The 21164-nt window shown below is 37.2% G+C and overlaps 1 protein-coding gene across 6 annotated transcripts in view; it reads left to right on the top strand.

Annotated features, from left to right (window-relative positions):
- Positions 1-19502, top strand: part of KCNN2 (potassium calcium-activated channel subfamily N member 2) — a 69636-nt gene extending 50134 nt beyond the window's left edge. For 2 of the 6 annotated variants that reach the window (XM_065045383.1, XM_065045386.1), the window contains 4 exons: positions 7766-7876; positions 10387-10514; positions 15089-15158; positions 16984-19502. In XM_065045383.1, coding sequence (XP_064901455.1) covers positions 7766-7876; positions 10387-10514; positions 15089-15158; positions 16984-17271 — 597 coding nt within the window. In that variant the 3' untranslated portion in view covers positions 17272-19502. The other 4 variants (XR_010468844.1, XR_010468845.1, XM_065045384.1 and 1 more) reach the window with 4 other exon arrangements.
- Positions 19503-21164: the final 1662 nt, after the last annotated feature.

Here is a 21164-nt window from a genome sequence, read left to right as displayed (position 1 = left end):
CAATTAGAATAGTAGCATTGATTCTAATAGTCTGTGGGTTTCACACTGCTATTTGGTTTATGCTAGTGCAAATGATAGCAGCATCTGGACTGTTATTTTGAATAGCTCTGGGTGGACTTATGATTTTATTAAGAAGAAAACAAGGTAAAAATAAAATCAGAAAAGCAGACTAGACTCTACGTTATTGCAAATATTTTTCTATACAATTGTGAATGAACCACACAGAAGCTGAAATTATAAGATTATTTTGTCATTTTGCTTATGATAGCACCATTTGGATTCAGATGTAAAATTATGGTGATTGCTTCCATTGCTTTGGTGAAGAACTAAAGTACTGGTTAATATGTACCATTTGCACACATGGCATTCCTTTTTCACAGCTGAAGCAAGACTTGTAATACAAGGATCTGTTGCAAAGATTTGAGAAGGATTCTTTTTCTTTTACATCCAGCATTATGTGGTGAGCTAGTGCATTTATTGTATGATGCAAAGCTAAGGATGCAGAATCTTCGTGCAGAGCCAACCACCAACAGTTAGAAGGAGACATTCAGAACTAGTTGGTCAAACACATGTTGCTGCAATGAAATGAAGTAAGTTGCAATTGTCCTGTCACAGGATGCACAGGGTGGTTTACTATAGCTTGGATGAGGATTGCTTTAAATGAAACAGCTATTATTTCAGAGTGCCTGCGTTGCTAATGCTGAAAGTGCAGCTTAAATCGTCTATTATTGTAATGAACTCCAAAGAGAACATTAGCCCTATGAAAGAACCAAGTAAGTAATGACTGGTTCCTTAAATTTATGTCACAGAGGTGGACAAAACTAGATGTTTCTTTTGGAATTTTTTTTAATTAGCATCTTTTAACTGCAGGATTTGAGCACCACTCATGCAGCTGGAGAATTCTTATTAGAGTAGTCGCAATGCAGTCAGTATGTCCAATCTAAACTTAGGGATACTAGTTTTCATTAGTTCTAAACCATTAATAAAAAATGAATTATCTGATTTTTAAAGGGTCTCATGCTGCAGCTTTTAATGTCCTTGCGCAAATCTGCATTTAATTCAAAAGAATCACGATTTCTTTCCTATGGATCATGGAAAAAGTGATGAGGATGAGGTGTTTCTGCTATGAGAACAGAGGACTCTTCATCTAAGGTTCAGTTGTGGTGTTTGTGCATACAGTTTTATCTCAGACTCTGCCTGGTCTTACCAATACATACAGAGATCTGCAAGAGGAACATGGCACCTAAAGCAGTATAGTTTTTAGCCATATGATTTTTGTTGGTAGTAAAATGTAACATCTTTGAAATTTGTTACTAGATTGTAAGAAAAAGAGAGAATGTGTAGCTTCTAACTGCATAGTTAACATCGGCTGCAGATCTTCCAGGATGACTCCTTAAAGAGTGAAAAAGAAGGTAAACATGTTTGAGCAATGAAACATGAAAACTCTTTTCTAGAACTATCTATGGATAATGTATAAAAAGGTCATAAATTATTTTGCATAATAATGCTTAAAACATTGCGTGATTTTTTGTGAAAACTTTTGTTTCGTTGTTTAATTCTGTAATGAGTTGTGGTAACACACAATTGTTTATGAAAAACAGAAGTGTATTTTGAATTAAGCTCAAAGACCTGAAAAGGTATGTTTAAGACTGATAAGCTGTTTTATGGGCAAACAGGTATGCTTAAACTGCTAGAAGCAACTCAGTTTGCTATAAAAGGAAAAGAATAATAGGTTGTATTGCTATTTAAAGGTTAACCTAGAACATTTTCAACATTGATCAAGAATGTGTAATATTTATAATATCTGGTCGTAAAAGGTCAGAGCAATGTGATGAATAGTTTTGTGGATGAGAAGACTACTAGAGGAATTTCAGAAATGCAGGACGGATCTCAGTTTGTACTTTCCTGAGTGTACAGGAAAATGTGAAAAGTTTTTCATGGAAATTGATCTTGAGTCCATGTCTCAGATAAATGGTAGAATTTAATTCAGTTGGTTCTGAGAATTCGATAATAAATATGTGACGTCGGGATTCAGAACAGATTGTGTTTTTTCCTTCAGACCTAATACAACCTAACTGGCATGTCAAGCAGAAATGTAATATGAAGAACACAATTAATGATGTCTGAATTATTACAATTGAATCTTTTAAAAGTTGAGCTGATGAGAAATTCTTCAGCTCCTCTACTTTTGTTCCAGTATACGAGATTGCCAAAAGGGAAACTTCTGTAAGGAACAAACATAGTTTGCGATTATTTAATGGCTATGGCTTGTTGGGATTAAATTTCTAACCAAAGTAAAGAAAAATAAATGATGAAAAACGAGTTGAAAAGCTTCAGAAAGTGATCCCTGGAGTTAGAGCAGTAATCTGAAATGTGAGGGAATGGCCAGAGGTTTACTCCATTTGAGTAAACAAAATTTCAGGTAAGATGTAACCCTCTTTTAGAATTATAAAAATTAAGGAAAAAAAACCTTCCTCTCAAGGTTTTCAGTTCACATCAGTAAAGCAGGGAAGGTTTTGAAGTGTCACAGTACAGGGAAACTGTTTCCTACTTTAGTTAAGAGTTACAGATGCATTTCAGCAAGTTCAAAGGCAGTTAGTTATTTCACAGTATCACAGTATGTTTGGGATTGGAAGGGACCTCAAAAGATCATCTAGTCCAATCCCCCTGCTGCAGCAGAAATGCCTAGGTGAGGTTGCACAGGAACATGTCCAGGCGGGTTTTGAATGTCTCCAGAGAAGGAGACTCCACAACCTCCCTGGGCAGCCCGTTCCAGTGCTCTGTCACCCTCACTGAGAAGAAGTTTTTTCTCAAATTTAAGTGGAACCTCTTGTGTTCCAGCTTGATCCCATTACCCCTTGTCCTATCATTGTTTGCCACCGAGAAGAGCCTGGCTCCATCCTCCTGGCACTCACCCTTTATATATTTATAAACATTAATAAGGTCACCCCTCAGTCTCCTCTTCTCCAAACTAAAGAGACCCAGCTCCCTCAGCCTTACTTGCTGGAATGAGCAGCAATTGCCCCATAATATCTTTGTTTGCACAGATGTGACTGAACCCAACGATTGCTTCAGCAAAATATCGGCTTTGTTTTGAAAAAATGTAATGTCATCTGCAATAACTTCAAATTTAATACAGCAATTTTAATATACTCTTACATGTATTCTCATGAAACTTTTATATTTACAACACAGGTGTTGGACCAGAACGTCATCAATAGCCGTCATCCTGAATTATTAAAGTAGTATTTCCCATCAGCATTGTAGGTTGTTGAGCCTGCCTGTGTAGTGAAATCAGATTTCACATCTTTGCTCAGCAAAATGTTTTTCGCACATCAGCAGAAACTGTCTTGATCTCCAGAAGGTTTTTAGCCGATATGACCACGGGAGGTTTCCCAGGAGCCCAGCCACCAGGTTCCATTCAATTCTTGTGCTTCTCTGAGTTAACACTGCGATCATTTATGGGTTGCTCTGTAGAAGAGAGATTCTTCATTTTATAATCATCATTTTCTATGCTGTTTCAGAAGCCTTTCCCGGTACTCAGCTTACATTACTCAAGAAGAGGAGTTTACTTCACCCTTGCTGTCACTACCCATTACTGTGTCTGGGACTATTTAGTCAATTTCATATTTGTATATGATATTTCATACTCTTCATAATTTTTATTTTTGCAATATTACAAAAAACCTTATGCACTACTTAGAAGTCATAGAATGTCCTGAGTTGGAAGGGACCCAAAAGGATCATTGAGTCCAACACCTGTACCTGCATATGACAACTCCACAGTTCACAAAGAGTGTCTGAGGACATTATCTAGTAAAGGAATCTTCTCATCTGCTGTTGTATAGACAGAAGTCAAAATGTTGCAATAGAATTCTAGATGTGGTGCAGACAAACTCCACTGAAGATAACAGTAGCCAGGCAAATATGGAATATGTGAAAGTATAAATAATGCAAAACTATTTTAGGTCACTTTTTTGGCTGAGATGGCATAGCTGTTGTCCTGTTAGTCATCCTGTTTTGTTTCAGTGTTGCTCAAGGTTACATATCTCTTCCAGCAGACAATGACAAATGCAAACCACATTTATACAACATCATTTCCATAGCCTCTGTCTGTCTTGTGGATGGATTCCTCCCTCAACTTTTCCATTGCTTGTTTTGGAGAGTTTTTAAACTTCAAGCAAGCTTATTTTTTTATTATTATTTCCCCCCCACCTTCCCTGATGGTCCTGGAAGTCTACCTTCTAGGCAGCCAAATAAACAGAGTACCTGTTTAAATTCTTACAGGATTTTCATTTTATGCAGAGCAGCAGGAGGAATGTTGTGCCTTTTCTGGTGCAGAGCTAAATTTCCCACCAGAACCATGTGTCTGCAAAGCGGACCTTCTCTGTCCCTCAGTGGATCTCAAGGGAAATGAGCAAGAAATGTGGCAACTGCCTTCTTTCAGCTACAGGCAAGTATAGCAGGACATTTTTGTGACAACTACAGCACTAAAGACTGCACTTAACTTCCAGTCCCAAAAAACAAAGCTGCCAGGAGGCTTTGAGCTGAGACATGGATACACAGTGTTGCTTCCTTTCTCACCAGTAGCACCCCCCAGGCAAATACATGAACCTCCAGGTACCTGCAGAAATGGCGCAATTCACTGTTGTCTTGTGAAGGTATTTTTGTATGTTACAAAAAATAGAACCAAGTGGAAATGCCAGAGGTGTTTACTTGAAGGATAACAGGTTTTCTCTGCTGATCAAATGCTGTTTTCTCTATCAGCAAGTACTAACCATCCGTTGCCTTAGATAACCCTTTAGTTGAAGAGTTGCAAGCACCTCTCTTTGGTTATCACAATTGAGCCTTTACCAGAATGTTACATGTAAGTGCAAGACTTTATTGAAGCCTGACTCCTGTAGCTTTGCAATCACTGTGTATTGTGTAGCTTTAGCCCCATCAGATACTTGGACAACACCAGCTTTTTCCCTCTAGGTGCCATGGCTATGTCTGCTGTGTTTTACCATAATGCAAAATTCTCTGTGGTAACTTTAAGTCAGCTTTGGTCTCGTGCTTTTGGTGATAACAGCAGAAAGCTCAGGGTGGGCTGCATCAGTGAAGAGAAGGACAGAGGTCCATGGTTGGACTGCTAAACACATCTCATCTGGTATAGTATGTAATAAGTATATTCATATATAATCTTGTAAACCACAGCAGGATGTACTTGAAGTGGAATTTCAGTCTTATTTCTGTAAGCTGTTAGTTGTTAAAAGAATGAGTGTAATTCATCTTCCTTCAAGGTACCACAAAATGTAAACATGCAGATAATGTAATACTTCCTTATTTTGTAGAAATGCTGAAAGAGCTCAATTTGATATCCTGAAATCCCTTCATATCACACAAAGCCAAAAAGGGTAACCAGAATCTAGAATACCTTGCTGTTGCCATAAGCTGTTCTGGAGATAAGGAAGATGGCAGTGCATGGAGGTGGTCGCAGCCTGCCGGTGACAATATTCTGCTGTGGGCATTGTCTTTCATGTGAGATACAAAGCTGCTGTTTTTAACAGTGTTTGGCCCCTGTAACTGCTGTGCCACTCTGAAGAAGCATGGGAGTTAAAACAGAAAGGCTAGAATGATTTCAACTCAAACCCAGTTCCTTTTGTCCACCTTTTTGGGGGGTCTGGGCAGGGGTATCTAGTATTTCTCTACCCTGATAACTTGGCATAAATGGCTGTTTTGTGCCACGGTGATGCATTAACAATCTTGTTCCGTTTTAGCATCCTTGCTGTAAGCAGGCAGAACTCAAGTTATGTCATTAAATCAATGTCCGGCCTCGATTATCCTGACATACTGGGCCAAAAGATATCTGCCTTTCTCTTCATATTCTTCTATTGTATAGGGTTATTTATCTACTTATTTGCCTACAGAGAAGTCTTCTGCATATCAGCACTTCCTTCCTCCACAGGAAGGAGGCCAAAGGACAGCTGTCTTTTTTCTGGGGAGGTGTGGAACGTGGTAGGTCATCTCCTGCCTAGGACTCTTTTCAGAAGGCCCGATGTATTTCTGAAGTGCTCAGCCATAGGCTGTGTTGGCTGTCTTCTTCTGTCTTAACTCTTAGTGGGAACTGGAGAAAAAAAGGAACTTACAGCTCCATTTTAACTCATCTCTTGGAGAGAGTAAATTTCTATGAACTTCCACCAACACAGGCTTAGGGAACAGAGGGAGAGGGAACAGCAAAGCTAGAAAGTTTAGTATTGGGAATAGAAGAGAAACAGGAAATGCAGCAAAATTGCAAGGGACTCATTCAAGGGAATATTGAGAGCTGTTGGGGATAGAAGCTTTAATAGGTGAGAACTAATTGCAGAGAATCAGGTGTTTGTGAGGGAGCAGATAGAGTGTTCTTGGAACAATCTGTCATGGAAAATAGCGGATTAATTAGTTGGAGACTCTCACAAAATTGGTTTAGTGCCTCAGTAAGTAAGCAAAGACAGCAGATTCATTTTTTTTTTGAGGACACTGTGAATAAGGGTTTCAAATGGGTTAACTTATTTTGCAGTTATTATGTGCGTATTAATAGAATTTGTATTTTGGAAGCTAGATTCAGGGATTTCTTCCAGATTTTCTGGAGAGAGGCAGTTGTAGAGGTGGGGAATGGAGAGAAAGTGAATTAATGGAAGAAATCCAGAAAGAGTAGAAGAAAACTCTGCAAATGAATATGTGTTAAGCCTCAATGTGCAACAAGAAATTGCTTTATACTGGAGAGCAACTGACACAGGTGCAATGACAACTAGATCAGGGTGAATCTGCAAATTAAAAACAGCCTCATATATTTAATGTGATTTTTGTACTTTTTTGAAAAGACCCTGCAAAGCATTTACAGAAAAAAGAAAGCCTAAGGCAGCAGAATTTATTGATAGTGTAAAGTAAATGATATCTCCAAGTGTGTGTAATAGATGCTACTTCTCATTATCTTGCTCATTTTAACCTCCTTTCCTTTCCTCCTTCCCCCCCCCAAAAAAAAATATCAAAATTTGTGATGCTGGTAAAGGTGTCATCATTCCAAAGGGACAGACACCTGCTGGCTTGACCTGTTGTGAACATGCATGTCCATGTATGTACATGTATATGTGTACATATGCACAACACAAATTAGAAAACTGGTATTTTCTCTGTCCAAGTTTTGAATAAATGATCTTGTGTATGTGCTATTTCAAATGGTTGTAAGATAGGCATAAATAGTATAGGAACAGATAATTGAAGGACTGAGAGAATAACAGGGAAGTATACTGAGGTGATTAAATACTAAATTTATTATTATTTCCAGGCCTTACAGAAAATCCTAAGAAACATTTTTGTGTGTATTAAATAATAATCTAATCTTATTTCCTCTTTAGCAATTGCTGTAATCTTGATACAAATGTTAAGAACAGGGTATTCTGTATTTATTTAGTAATATTTGGGGTTTTAAATGTTGTTTTGATCAATCCCTTTGTTTATGCACTAGAAATGGGATGTGTTCAAATTTTCAACCCTTGCAGGAAAAAACCCAGAACTTTTAAATTATGCTGCTCACTAATTATTTTGATGCCTTGACAGTTTACCAGCCTGTAATTACTGACTTTTCCTGTTACTCTGAACTGAAATAGCTGTAGCATGTTCACTGTATTTACCAAGGATGAATCACCTGATGCCTGCTATACTTCTAGACGAAAGGAGGAACTTCCACTAAAAACTCTGCAAAATGGAGTAGTAACATCTTGGGGGTTTGTTTTATTGTTTTCAGGGTGCTGGGTGCACTGCCCTGGTGGTAGCTGTGGTGGCAAGGAAGTTAGAACTTACCAAAGCTGAAAAACATGTGCATAATTTCATGATGGACACCCAGCTAACTAAAAGAGTAAGTCACCCTTTATATTCACAACTGAGAAGGAAATGTGTGTTGATTTATTTCTGCATTTGTTTGAAATAGTCTCCTGCTGCATTCTCCTACTGATCTTTTCCATGGATGTAATTTTGCTAGGAGAAGGAATCAAATGCCTTGAGCTTTTCTCTAAATTGAGGGCAACTGTGAGTTCTCAGCAGATTTTAAGGATTTAAATATTCTTCTATAGAGGGTCCTTGCAGCTGGAAGATAATTGGTATAACCAACAGTTAAATGCTGTGAAATGAAAGACTTATATTAAATTAAATTACTTTCATGCAGCATATGAGAAGAATATATAAAACTTTTTCAGCTAAAATAGGTAAAAAGACTGATACAAGAATTTCAAGCTATGAAGGGTGTTCTTAAGAAAGAGACATTCATAGTTTGTGAGACAGCCTTTGCAATTGCTTTGTGCACTCAACACATGGTTCACTTAGCAGCATACTGCACTGAAATGCCTTGAAAGGTGTTTGTAGATAGTAATATTTTTAGAAGCGATTATTTTTAAAAACCCTCTAGAAATCATTAGAATTTCTAAAATAAATTTTTAAATTTTCCTTACGAAATATAATAATGTAATAATATAATGAAAGAATGTAGCAAACATGGCAAAATAAATCCTTTATTGAAATAAAATAGATCAGTGTTGAGAGAACAAGAAAATGAGAAGGAGCTGCGCAGTCCTCTCTATGTGCTTAATCTTCATTGTTGCGAAGAGTTGGTATGCTGAGGAAGGTCCTCACACTCACAGCAGAACTCAGCAGAGCTTGTGGTTGCTCATGGGTGGAGGGGATGACGATGCTTGCGCTGGAGACCAGGGCTCTGCTCCAGGTGGGACAGAGGTTGGCTGCCCCAGCACAGCTCCATGCAATGGTCCAGCCCCATGCTGGCACAGTCCTCGGCTGCGGAGGGCCCCGTCATGTGTCTACATGTCATGCTTCCAGGACACATCAGCACACCGCTCTGGTTCTACTGGCTCCCTCACTTCTGTGCTGGCCACTGCTAACAGACTGTGTCTCCCCTGAGCAGTCACGGTGGGGAAAGATTAAGGATGAGTGTGAAGGCAGTTCTTAGATAGGTATAAAGTGTGTCTGACTTAAAGTGGCTGTCTGAGCTCATTGGTTTACACTCCTGTTATAGTCAGTTAAGGTCTTGTTGATACTAGACAACAGACAACAATTCATCCCTTCCTAACTCAGGCACTTTTCTAGTGTAATATGACAGAGGAGCTCAAAATGTCTTTCAGAAGAGAAAAAGGTTTTGTAAAGTTTGGTCATATTTTGAGTCTGGTGTTTATTTGTGCCTTTAAAAGTTTATTTTATTCAGTTATCCTTCATATAAATCTAAGTTTCAGTCTGATAGTGTATCGAAGCGGTGCTTTGGTAACTTCAAACTTATGAAACTCAAAGTGCATTAAAAGCAAACTAGGTAAATGAACCTGACATGCACATCAGATCACAAATTGGTTGTGCAGATACTGGAGGAGTTTCCTCAGAACCTGGAGACAGCCATACCTTGTGGAAATGCAAGGACTAGGTAAAGATTGTGAAGCGGTCTCTAAACTGTGATTGTGCTTCCGCTGATGTCTAGACCAAAGATCTCCAACACTTCTGCAGGTACAGGGTGGGGACTTTTTGCTGGGAAGAGCTTCTCATGGCATCCCTGCAATGCCTTTACCTTGACACTGGCTTAGTTCTGAAACTGGAGTGACTGGCATAACATAAAGTTAGAGGTAGACAAAATAAAGACGAATAATAAGGACAGTTTTCCTTTGCAAGTAACCTAGTCATTCTGTCATTACTTAACATTGCATTGAAACTCTTTGTCTGTTGTTTTCAAGTGTTCTGGAAAATTTTGTAGTGCCTAGGAAGGAACTGTAGGTACTCTTATCTTACATTTTATGGAAAGCCTCATTTTAAAAAATTGAAAGCACATATGAAATACAACACTGCCCACATTAATAGATGGGGTATTTTTTAATCTCCTTGGAAATTGGTAAAAAAAAGAAAAAAGAATGAAAATGTAAACAAAACCAATATGCTCAAACAGCTCTGTAAATTTAAAAGATTGTCTAATTGCCAAGAGAATTAAGAGATACCAACCTTAGAACAAGAAAAATAAATCTAATTATCTTATTAAATACATTCAGTTAATTACCACACAGATAACGCATTAGTATCTCCTCACTGTAAATTATATTGCCATAAACAGTAAGCAGTGCTAACTCCTTAAAAAAGTACAAATTATTCCCTGATGGAAAAGAGAGCTGGTTCCAATACCACATTTATAAGTAACACAGAAATCGCTCAGCACTCCCCTTAGTCCAATTATTACTTTCTGCCTCAGTGCTGCAGCTTCTTAATGTACCCACTTCCCACAGTTAGGAAGGGTCTTCAGTGCTTTAGAAAGAGATTTTACCAGAAAAGAGAAAACATAACATAATGCGACTTTTGTCAGCCTGGTATTTTTGTTTTATTAAACAGGTGAAAAATGCAGCAGCCAATGTACTCAGGGAAACATGGTTAATTTATAAAAACACGAAGCTGGTTAAAAAGATAGACCATGCGAAAGTAAGGAAGCATCAACGCAAATTTTTGCAAGCTATTCATCAGTAAGTACTGTTTTGCTTTGATTTTCCTCTTCAAGTCTTTTCTGTCTTAGTTTCCCTCTCCCTCACAGTCACTGTTGGTCCCTATCTCCCATCCTGCCCCCTCCCTTCTCTCCCTCTTCCCACTCTCTCTCGCCGTTCATAGAACATCACACTTGAGGCTGATCTTTCTCTAAGATAAGGCTTTTCTGCGTTACCTCTTGACAAAAAAGTAAAAAAGTATATAGGCTGTGTATTTCCAATATGGTGTAAGTCAAACGTATTCATATTTTTTTAGAAGTTCCCAATGATTCTTGAATTATCTAAGATTTTTTTGTCTTTTGCCACTGAGACTATCCTTTATTGTCATGTCTTGGTTTACAGGTAGTAAGATACAAGCAACAATAGACATAAGAAAATGAAAAAAGTTTCATTTGTAGTAGACATTAATAACAGAAAGTCAGAATGATGTGACAGAAGAGAGTCTATGAATATGTATGTGGTGTTTACTGAAAAGAATATGCATCAGGCATCATTGTACAGTCCAACTGCAATTAGTTGCCTCTCTCCACCACATATTCTGAGTGTATAAAATCAAATGTTGGTATGTCAGCTATGACCTCTGACATGTGTTCTAGAAAACAGGAGTATATACCAACACTCATGTGACCTTTGAGCACCTCTGGCATGATTCAGATCTGTTCTTCCCTGCTGCTGAAATCTTAAGGTGTTGAAAACAAGCCTGAGAACTGGAACCAGCAGTAGGATTAATCTGAATTATGGTGTTGCCAGACTATAAATATTTATCTAAAACTCATAAGTTTGTCAGAAAGCACATCAAAACCAGCAGAATTGCACAATGATTTGATTACTCTTCGTGGGCTACATGGGGAAAAAAAAGAGACTTTTGTTCCCAGGAACCACAGGTTCTTCTTGAGAGGAATGGTCAGGACCCATGCCGCTATTTGTCTGCTCTGTTCGATGTCCCCATCCAGCCTGAGGGATGGGGATTTGTACAGCCTATGAAATTCGTTTCCATGAGATACTGGGGACATGTAGATGAACTAAATAAGTTTAATTTTTAACGGATGTTTTCATAACTTTTGAGTGTGGGTCTGTGTCTAAGCTGAGATGTGAGGGAAGCATCCATCATGAAAAAAACATGTATCTGTCATCTTGCAGGAAAGACAGGAAGGAAAAGCCAGGTTATCATATTTCCTATAAGTAATTTTAATCTAACAGTCATTATTTCTCTGTTTCATAGGCATGAAGTGTTCTACAAACCTTGATTACTTATTATTAACCTTATTACTTATTATTATTACTTATTATTTAGCAAACTTGCAGGATGAAATGTTACAGTGCTATTGCAGAAATACTTGAAGGAATAAAGAGGTGATACAAGTTGAAGTCTTTTTACGTACATATAAAAAGTTTATTGTCCCAGTTTGGTCATCATGCTTAGTTTCAAGGATTGGGAGGTAGAAAGCAGTGGCAGGGGTTCTAGAATAGAGGATGGCAAGTCTTGTGCATCCTTTGCTAACTCGAATCCTTGATTGCAAAGGTTATTTTTTAATGTTTTAACTTTGCTATTTATTTTGTGTGATTGTGTGTGTGTGTGTGTGTGTATGCACACACATGTTCAGTGAAGAACCTAAAAAGCACAGCGAGCTTGATCTGCAGCTTTATATATCATTCAAGCCCAGAAGAGCTTCACAGGATGTAAAGTGTTGTTCTGTACCTGCCTTAAAAATCCATTAATTGGATGGTGTGAAGAGGGTGGCAGCAGTAGTTTTTTTCTGTCTGAGCCAGCAGACTTTGAACAGTTGTGTTAACGATGCATTTCCCTCTGTCTTTTAGCACTTTGCATCATATTCCCAAAACTTTCGTATTTAAGAAAAAAATATTCTCAATATACTGAACAATGTGCCATGGATTAAAACATTGCTCTAGCAGTTTGCTCTCTTCCAGCTGTAGCAGACTAGATGGGTGCAAATTACTTTTTCTCTCTTCGCATCTTTGAACTTTTCGCAAGGGACTCGTGGCTCTTTTCCATCTTTGTGGATTATTTTTTGATCCCCCTCCTTCACCTTTCCAACCATTTCACTGGAGACAGAAATAACAGGAGTGAAGGTTCAGGGCCAGTTTTATACAAGAAACCCAAGGATATCATGATAACAGTCTCAAACTCACAGTCATGGCTCTAAAATTGCCTTTAGCTGGTCTTGGTCGTTTTCACTTCTCAAGCTCACTAAATAAGATGAAGCTGAATTAATCACTCTAAGTTATACTATTAAAAGGCATTTTATGTCTTGTATGTATAAGAAAATCTACAGACGATAGTTAATGGGAAGGTTTGGAGCTACTGTGGGTGCAAGTGAGCTAAACTCCACCTCAGGCAGTTACTGGTTGAAAGAAGTAGAAGCTCCCTAGGACTTTCCACATGCTGAATCGAGCCCACTGTGCTCATTTTGTTGTTTTAGTATATTTTACAGTTTGTTTTCTTTTGTTTTGTCTTTTTATTTCAACAAAATGAAAATAGAGCTCGGAAGTAAGTCGTATAAGCTGTTCCTTTCTAAATTTGCAGAATTTACCACTGTCTGCATGCAAAAAATAGAGTCTTTTATTTGTGAACTTCGGTGGTCTGATTGCTGCCATGGAAACACGGTCCAGAATCATGATCTTTTGCTGTGATAAGTGAAGTTCATAAAAATCAAGATGTTTCATATTTTCTCTTAATGAATTTAGGAACGGAAGTCTGACAGTTTTCTTTAAATCTGGCTGTTGCAGCTAAAGACTTGCCATTACCTAGAGATACGTTTTTACAGCCTGTGATAGGTATTGCGTTAGTTACCACGAGGAATTATCATGTTGGTGTCAGCTGGTACGTGTATTGCTATAATAACAATGGATTTCTTGTGATTTAAAAGTTAAAATACTAACTGGGAAACAGATGAGTCAATGAATCTTAAGGAAAGCAGAAAACACATGTTCTGCAAAATATTTGAGAGATGCTCACCGGAACACTAGGGTTATCATTCTCTGGTCAAGTCATTACATGCTTACCTTTGAGTAATTATTCTGTTCTGAGACTGTAGTGATATAACTCCATACCTTGGAGACTCTAAATTTTTTTTACTTTAGAATAGCACCAGTACATAGCGTCTGAAAGCACCATGCCCACAGTCTGCATTTATGTTGTGCCCTGAAGGAAGCTTCCAGGGAAAGAAAACCTATGACATTCCCGTGACAACCCACCGGAATGTCAATTTTGTGTGAACAATTGGCTTGTACCTTAACAGAGTTATTTCCATATGTTTTAAAAGATATTTCGCTCTTTACAACTTATTTTCTCATGGCAGTTAGCCTAGATGTGAAAGGAAGTGCTCAGTAACTACAGATATGAGGAGAAAATTCCTGATTTTGGAATATTTCCAAGAAGACTGTCTTTAAACTAGCTTTTTAAGTAGCACCATCACAGAGAAAGAGGCAGAGTATGCATTAGCAACCCACCTGCCAGAGAATGCTGCTGAATGTATTTTTGTTTGACAGTTAACAAAATGGTTAGTTTGGTTGGCCCATTACATACTAGTGGACTGCATGGTATCTTATCACACATTGTTTATAAATTGATATGTGGTTTTTGAAAAATGCTGTTTCCTACTTAGAACAGCCACCAGCAAAGTCCTTCAAAGTCCAAGTATTTCTCTGTTGGGAAATGCTGAACAAATTACTCACACTTAAGGGAGAAATTGCTTATTTGTGAAAATCAGATCTACAAACCACTTTTCTAGTAGTTAATCTGAAATACATGGACTTTGTTTCAGGGAACACTTAAGAAAGGTCATCTATGTGTCTCTGAAAGAAAGTGTATAACTAATAATAGAGCAGATAGGTAGGCATCAAAAACATACCCTTGCTGCTTCTTTCATAGTTTTTCAATGCTGTGGTTTAAATAGCACATTGAAAAGCAATGTCTAATGTAAGTTTAAAATGTAATCATATTTAGGTTCACAAATTATGTAAGAAAATCAAATGTACTGGCAAGTAAGTTGATTATTTAGCTGCTGGTCAGATGGAAGTTCTGTTTAAAGTAATGCAAAACTCACTTATCACTGTATTTCCATCAGGTTCAAACACCTGCTAACCCAATCCATTTCCGACAGAACAGGGCTAATACCTGTATCTAGTCATGTAGGCATGGGAAGATTCTTCATTGCTACAACATTAATGACAAAAAACTGTTGTTCTGTGTTTCTTCCTATATCTACTTGTCACGATACTGAGGCTTTGAGGAATGTTTTGGCTTCCTTTCATACAGTCTGGATAAATTGTTATCTCCCTTCTTGAATTCAACTTGGGCCATGGCAAATGGTATTCTCAAAGACATCACATCTCCTTGCTCTTTCCTTTTTTGCGGTGTTAAAGAAGCATGCTTCTCATTGTAGCAGACACATGACCAGTTCTGACTTTACAAAAAGTACTCAAGGCATTGTCCATGCAGTTATTTGCTCTTGTAAGTTTTTTGCATGCTTTTTTAGAAATCAAACATGACCACACACACACAAAAAAATCTGACTTAAAATTCCACTTTTTAGATTAAGAAGCGTAAAAATGGAACAAAGGAAACTGAACGATCAAGCCAACACTTTAGTGGACCTGGCAAAGGTTAGTAGGCAATTGTTTTTAATATTCCTCTTCTCAAAATGAAAACTTTTTAAGTGAAAATACATGCAAATTTTGTTAACAAGTTCGCTATTTGTAGAAAATGAAAATATGTGTGTGTTTCGTGGTAACACCTACTGAATGAAAGATCTGGTGTATGGCTCTGACCAAAGCTTGAGTGCACCGTATTTTTTTTTGTACATTTGAAAAAGATCTCACAATTGAGAATCTGATTGAAAGCTCCTGAAGTAACTGCAGTGGTCATGGTAAATGCTGTGAGTGGGTCATAGCAGTGTAGTGCTGAATAGTAAGGAGATTTCCCATCCAGTGATATTGAATGTGTCATGTGGAACCATAGTACGTACACCGTCTCTCATGAAGACTGGAGTCACAGATTGTGGTTTTCTTTTCCTGTTGTCTTATGCAGCAGTGACTTTCAATAAGTTAATTTAGGTCTGCATTTGCTTAAGTCTTTATAATAAATAATAGCTGCCTCTTTGATGATATATCATAAGGCTTTATTAATCTTTTTAATGATGAGGTAAAAGAGACTATTCAGTTGCAAACTGCTTGTCTATTGTTGCTGGGATTTCCCATTAGTATAAAATAACAACTAGAGAGTTAGAGGGCTGAGCTAATAGCATTCTAGGTTTCACCTTAGACCTCAGTATTTAACAATTACTTTTATCTTAACTTGAGGCTACATTAGAGTCATTAATGGGCTTTTCCTGAGGGTTTCTTATACACCTCTTTATGTACCTCAAAACCCTCCTCAATTTGAAGTGCTTCAAAGCAAATATTAAACTCTTAATTGTTCATTCCCCTTTTGCTTCAGAGAGCCACCTGACAACTTCAGTTGCTGAAAATAGATTTCAGTCTAATGTTCCTAGCAACTGATAAGGAGTTTTCAGATACTATGTAATGTAGATTACTTTGCTTTCAAGGATTACGCTAGCATCTTGAAAAGGGGGGCGAAGAAATGGGTTATGGACACGCATCTGATACCAAAGTGCTTCACTCTTCAGGCAGTCAGTCATTCAATTAATTTTAATTTTATTTGGATGGTTTATAAACTTCAGTCAGCTTGTGTCCTGAATTATATCCACTTTTGACTATACTTTTCTAATCCGAAGTCTCAGTCTATCAGAGGGAGAAATTCAGTCGTTATTGAAATAACGACTGTATGAAATAAAACATTTCAGGTTACATTTTTATTGACCACTGTGGCATTTTAAAGTACACCCTATATACTTGCTGTAACCACATGCTGTTTTGTAGAGGGCAGAAGTAGAGAAGCACCCAATTGAGTTTTTACTCCTTGCACTACATTTCAAAAACAATCCACCTGACAACTCTTACTACAGCCAGTTCAAGAAAACCTGGTCAGTTTAAGGAGAAAGCAAATGATCAACATTTGTGTTCTGCTTAGAAGAATGAGGGTGTTTAAAATGAGAGGAAATACAGAAGATTCAAGGATGGGTCATGGCTTTAGAGCCTTCAGTCTCCTGGTTGCTAAAACAGCTGACTTAGCATGGTGCATTTCTAAGCACCTGAATTTCCATAAAAGGTCTTGTCTTTTGTTTAATTCATCTAGACCTTGACATCTAAAGTGCTTCTCAAATTATATTGCATTTCTGCTAAAAAAAAAATTACTAGAAAGTTTATTCTGGATCTACAAGGAAAATTATTTCACAAGACTGGATTTTGTTATAATATTCATATGTTTTGTGAAGTATGAAAGTGTTTAGAAACCTTTGTAGAGTTGTGCTTCTTGTTACAATATTTGTAAGATCTCTCTAAAACTTTGTTTATATCCTTCTATTTTCAGACTCAAAACATCATGTATGACATGATTTCTGACTTAAACGAAAGAAGTGAAGATTTTGAGAAGAGAATTGTTACTCTAGAAACTAAACTGGAAACTTTAATTGGTAGCATTCAAGCTCTCCCTGGACTGATTAGCCAGACGATCAGCCAGCAACAGAGGGATTTCCTCGAGGCTCAGATACAAAATTATGATAAGCATGTTGCCTACAGTGCTGAACGATCACGATCTTTGTCAAGAAGAAGGAGATCATCCTCCACAGCACCACCAACTTCATCAGAGAGTAGCTAGAAGAGAATAAGTTAACCACAAAATAAAGACTTTTTGCCATCATATGGTCAATATTTTAGCTTTTATTGTAAAGCCCTATGGTTCTAACCAGTGTTATCTGGGTTCTGATGTCAGAATCCTGGAAACCTGAAAATATTTTAGGCCAAAATGAGTAAAAACTCTTCTTTTTTCCCCCCTCCTCCTCTCAGATGCACAGTGAATGCACCTGTTATTGCTATATTAGATTATTCCTCCTGTAATTTCACTAACTTTTTATTCATGCACTTCAAACAAACTTTACTACTACAGTATATTATATAATATAATAAAAAGGTTAATTTCTGCACATAGTTGCTTGTTTACTTGGACTTAACAACTAAAAAATGCTCACAATCAAAAGGCCTAATTGTAAACTTTTAAGAAACAAAATTGAAGCTTAATAATTATCTCTCAGTATGAAAACTAATTCTCTAAACATTGCTTGCAGTGGAGGGGGAAAAAAATCAATATTCATCTAACAGTGTGCTGTATATGTATAGTCATTTTAAAAGGTCACTGACAGCTTCGATTTCTGAAGTGATTAATTAAATATATAGTTTATCCTAGCAAATAGTGTGAAGTATGCTATGGGTTTTTAAAATCTTCTTAGGGCTTTTGTTTATCATTCATTTGTACACGCACATAGATAATATATATACATATATACTTATGTATATAAAATTATTTATGCAATACCCATGGCAAAGATCTTTTAAACTGACTATTTGTAAAGCTACTGGCATGCCAAAAGCACAGATAAGGTCCTGTTCATTTACTCAGAGTTTCATAATTGTGCCAGGTAAGTACGTCCAGACAGAAGCATCACTTTCAAGCTGGAAGTCTCCCACTGTTCAGTTTTTGAAGTGTTTAGGTTGCTACTTTCTCCACTCCCTTTTGTGTTTTTAATGTTTCTGGGGTGAATAACTGACACACAGAGTTACAGTATTCACAGTTGTGGGATGGCAGCACTGTGTTCTGTATACATTACATTTGGACAATCCCCATGGTTTCTGCTATGCAGTCAAGCTTAGCACGACACTTCTAGCAATATTTCCAAAAACTGGTGTAAAAAAACTTTGCTGTAGATTGGCATTATGGCAGTATCTGCAGTACTTTACTTTCATGGACAAATAATAAGGTCTTCTGCATTCTGAAAAAAAAACCCCACAAAGCATTTGGTACACATTTGTGAAAAAGTTCTGACTTTTCTCCTGGTAATATATTCCAAAGTAGCAAAACCAGGTAAGTTTAAATGCTCAGCACATGCAACACGCATTTGCAGTTCCAAATTATAAACAGGAAATTATTTGACTTTATGAAATATTCTACAGTACTTGCTATTTATGAAATATACTAGTCCCATTCCCCCAGTTCACAGGCAAGGGTGACACTATATCTATATACAACAAGTGGGAATGGCTGACTGTGTCTGAGGAATACTACATCTGCTCAGCAGTAATTAAGGTGCTTATTGAAGGAAATACTGATTACTCCATGAGACATGAGTTCTGGTCAGTAACCACAGGTGGGGAAGACAGTAATGCAGAAAGTCAGGACAGAGCTGTGCTGGGTGAGACAGAAGAGTTGTTCTTCCCAGCACCCAAAATTCCCCAAGACAAATCCATAATGTGAAAAACAGGAGACATTTTAGGCTTTTTTAAGGTAAAGGGTCTGCCTTTTAGTGGGGTACAAAATATGTAACTGGTGAGCATAAGTTACATCCAGAGGCATTGCGTATTTATGGAAGGGTCAAGGGTTTCTCCAATATTTTTTGGTGTTCTTGAGAAATATTATGACTTTGCAATATGTTCCACCTAGATGAGCAGGACAATTGCATGCCTTTGGAGTGCCTTAGTTATGATCTGTAGTAAAAAATAAGCAGTATGCACACTATTTGCATTTCTGCTTTTGTTTCTATGAAGGTTGTTTCCAAATGAAAATATGGATATTATTTACTGCTAATACTGTGCTAGCCCAGTCCTGAACTACAATATTTTAAGTGGTCATGAAGCCACCTGCTTTACATTGTTGGCAGGATTAGAAGTAGTGATTAATAATACTAGAATTGAGTAGTCAAGTTTCAGAATTCTTTTTTTGAAGATTTTTGTTTGTCCTCCCATTTGTTGTGTTTTTAATAATGTAGAATATTTTTCCTGCCATTGAATGTGAAATACAGTTGCTGTAGCTTGAATACATTCCTTTTTGTCCTCTCAGCTTGAACTAGCTCTTTGGTTGTTTACAACATCTTCTTTTTATATTTGTAAGACCCGTTTTTTCTTCTCCTCTGGATTGTACAACTGGATGTTTAAAGAACTCTAGCTCCACATTGAAAATTCTTTCCGATCTGTCACAATTAATTTTGAATTAAGGCCTAGCTATAATTTTTGAGCTGTTCTATTCCAATGTGAAAGAGCAACTGTCATCTTTGACCTCTCAATTTCTTGAGAGCCTGACGCCCTAAATTCTTGCAGCAGCTTTATGCAAGTGATGCTGTGAAGTATACCAGGACTATCCTTTTCAGTAGCATTCAGTAACAATCTGCTAAACTCTTTTGGATTCCATTATTTGTTTTTAAAGCAAATGATAAATGATGACACCATGAAGTTGTCCAGTTCAATAGCTTAGTTTAATCTAGATCTCACTACAAATATTTTATCTGCATTTTTGGTAGTGATGATTCTTTTCTGCTAATACCTGGTTATGAAAAGCACTTAAGTGCTGCATGCGAATCCAGTTCAAGAAAAGACAGATAAAACCTTATATTCAGGAGAGTGCAGAGCAGTATGGGTTTTATTTTCTCACTCATGATACAAGCTCCCTTTAATCTTTCCTTTGGGTTTTGCTGTACCACAAGTTCTCGTACTAATTTTATTAGTTCCAAAACTTAAGCTCCTTCAACATGTGAGCTCACAAAAATAAAAAGTAGCATTATGATAAATTTCTGAAACTGCTTGTGTAGTGGAATTTAGATTTTTCTTTGAAAGATTGTTTATGAACGACAAGGAATCTTTCTCAAAGCATATGGCATATTTACCATGTTACAGTTGAAAAGCTTCATGCACCTTTTGTTTTAGCACCTCTTACTTTAGTCTCACCAATAGAAAAATTCAGTTTTCAGTTGCTACTGTATTTCTCCTTTTCACTGTGTTGCAGATACTGATTGCATTTATCAGTTACTTTGGAGTCTTGTTGCTAATCCCTGCATTTTTAATGACACATAGCAAAGATATCTTGCCTGTAAGGACTGAAACGTAAGATCACAAATAGGCCTATTCACTGTGCTTAAAACTAAGTATATTGATTTAAATAGTATTTTTTAGTTGCATTTAAGTTTTGCAGCATAGAAATAATACATTCACAGTTATTATACTTGCAAATGCTCTGCAGTTCTTAATTCTGCAAATCGTTATCTATTGTAAGCTTGTGGTTCTTCCCAGACAGACTTGTGAGACTCAGACTTTCTTTACCTCCTGCTGCTCCAGGATGGATCTTATATAGAAAGAGCTTCACTATTTAAAAGTGAAGTATCCAGCTTAGGAGCTCTGAATGCCTTCTGGACGTCCATATATTTCCTTCCGAGCTATTTAAAAAGCTTGGCTTTCCAGACTTGGTCTGAATCACTGTCATCAATAGAGATGAAAGATAGGTGCTAGGCATACTGTTTTACTGCCGCTCAGTTTGTAAGACTTTTCGTGTGGGACCCCATGCACACATTCAAATTGATATGCCACACACTAAAAGCCTATCTAAGCATAAAAGAATAAATGGTTTAAATATGAGTGTTTCATATTCGGAATAAAACATATTACCCATATCAGTAGTACAAATGGAAATTGCCTGAAAGCTCTTTTCCCCTAACTAAAATTTATTAAAAA

This window comes from Columba livia, chromosome Z (assembly GCF_036013475.1).
Source record: "Columba livia isolate bColLiv1 breed racing homer chromosome Z, bColLiv1.pat.W.v2, whole genome shotgun sequence".
Classification (NCBI taxonomy): Eukaryota; Metazoa; Chordata; class Aves; order Columbiformes; family Columbidae; genus Columba; species Columba livia.
Note: the sequence above shows the minus strand (reverse complement) of the source record. Positions and strands in the feature narration are given on the sequence as shown.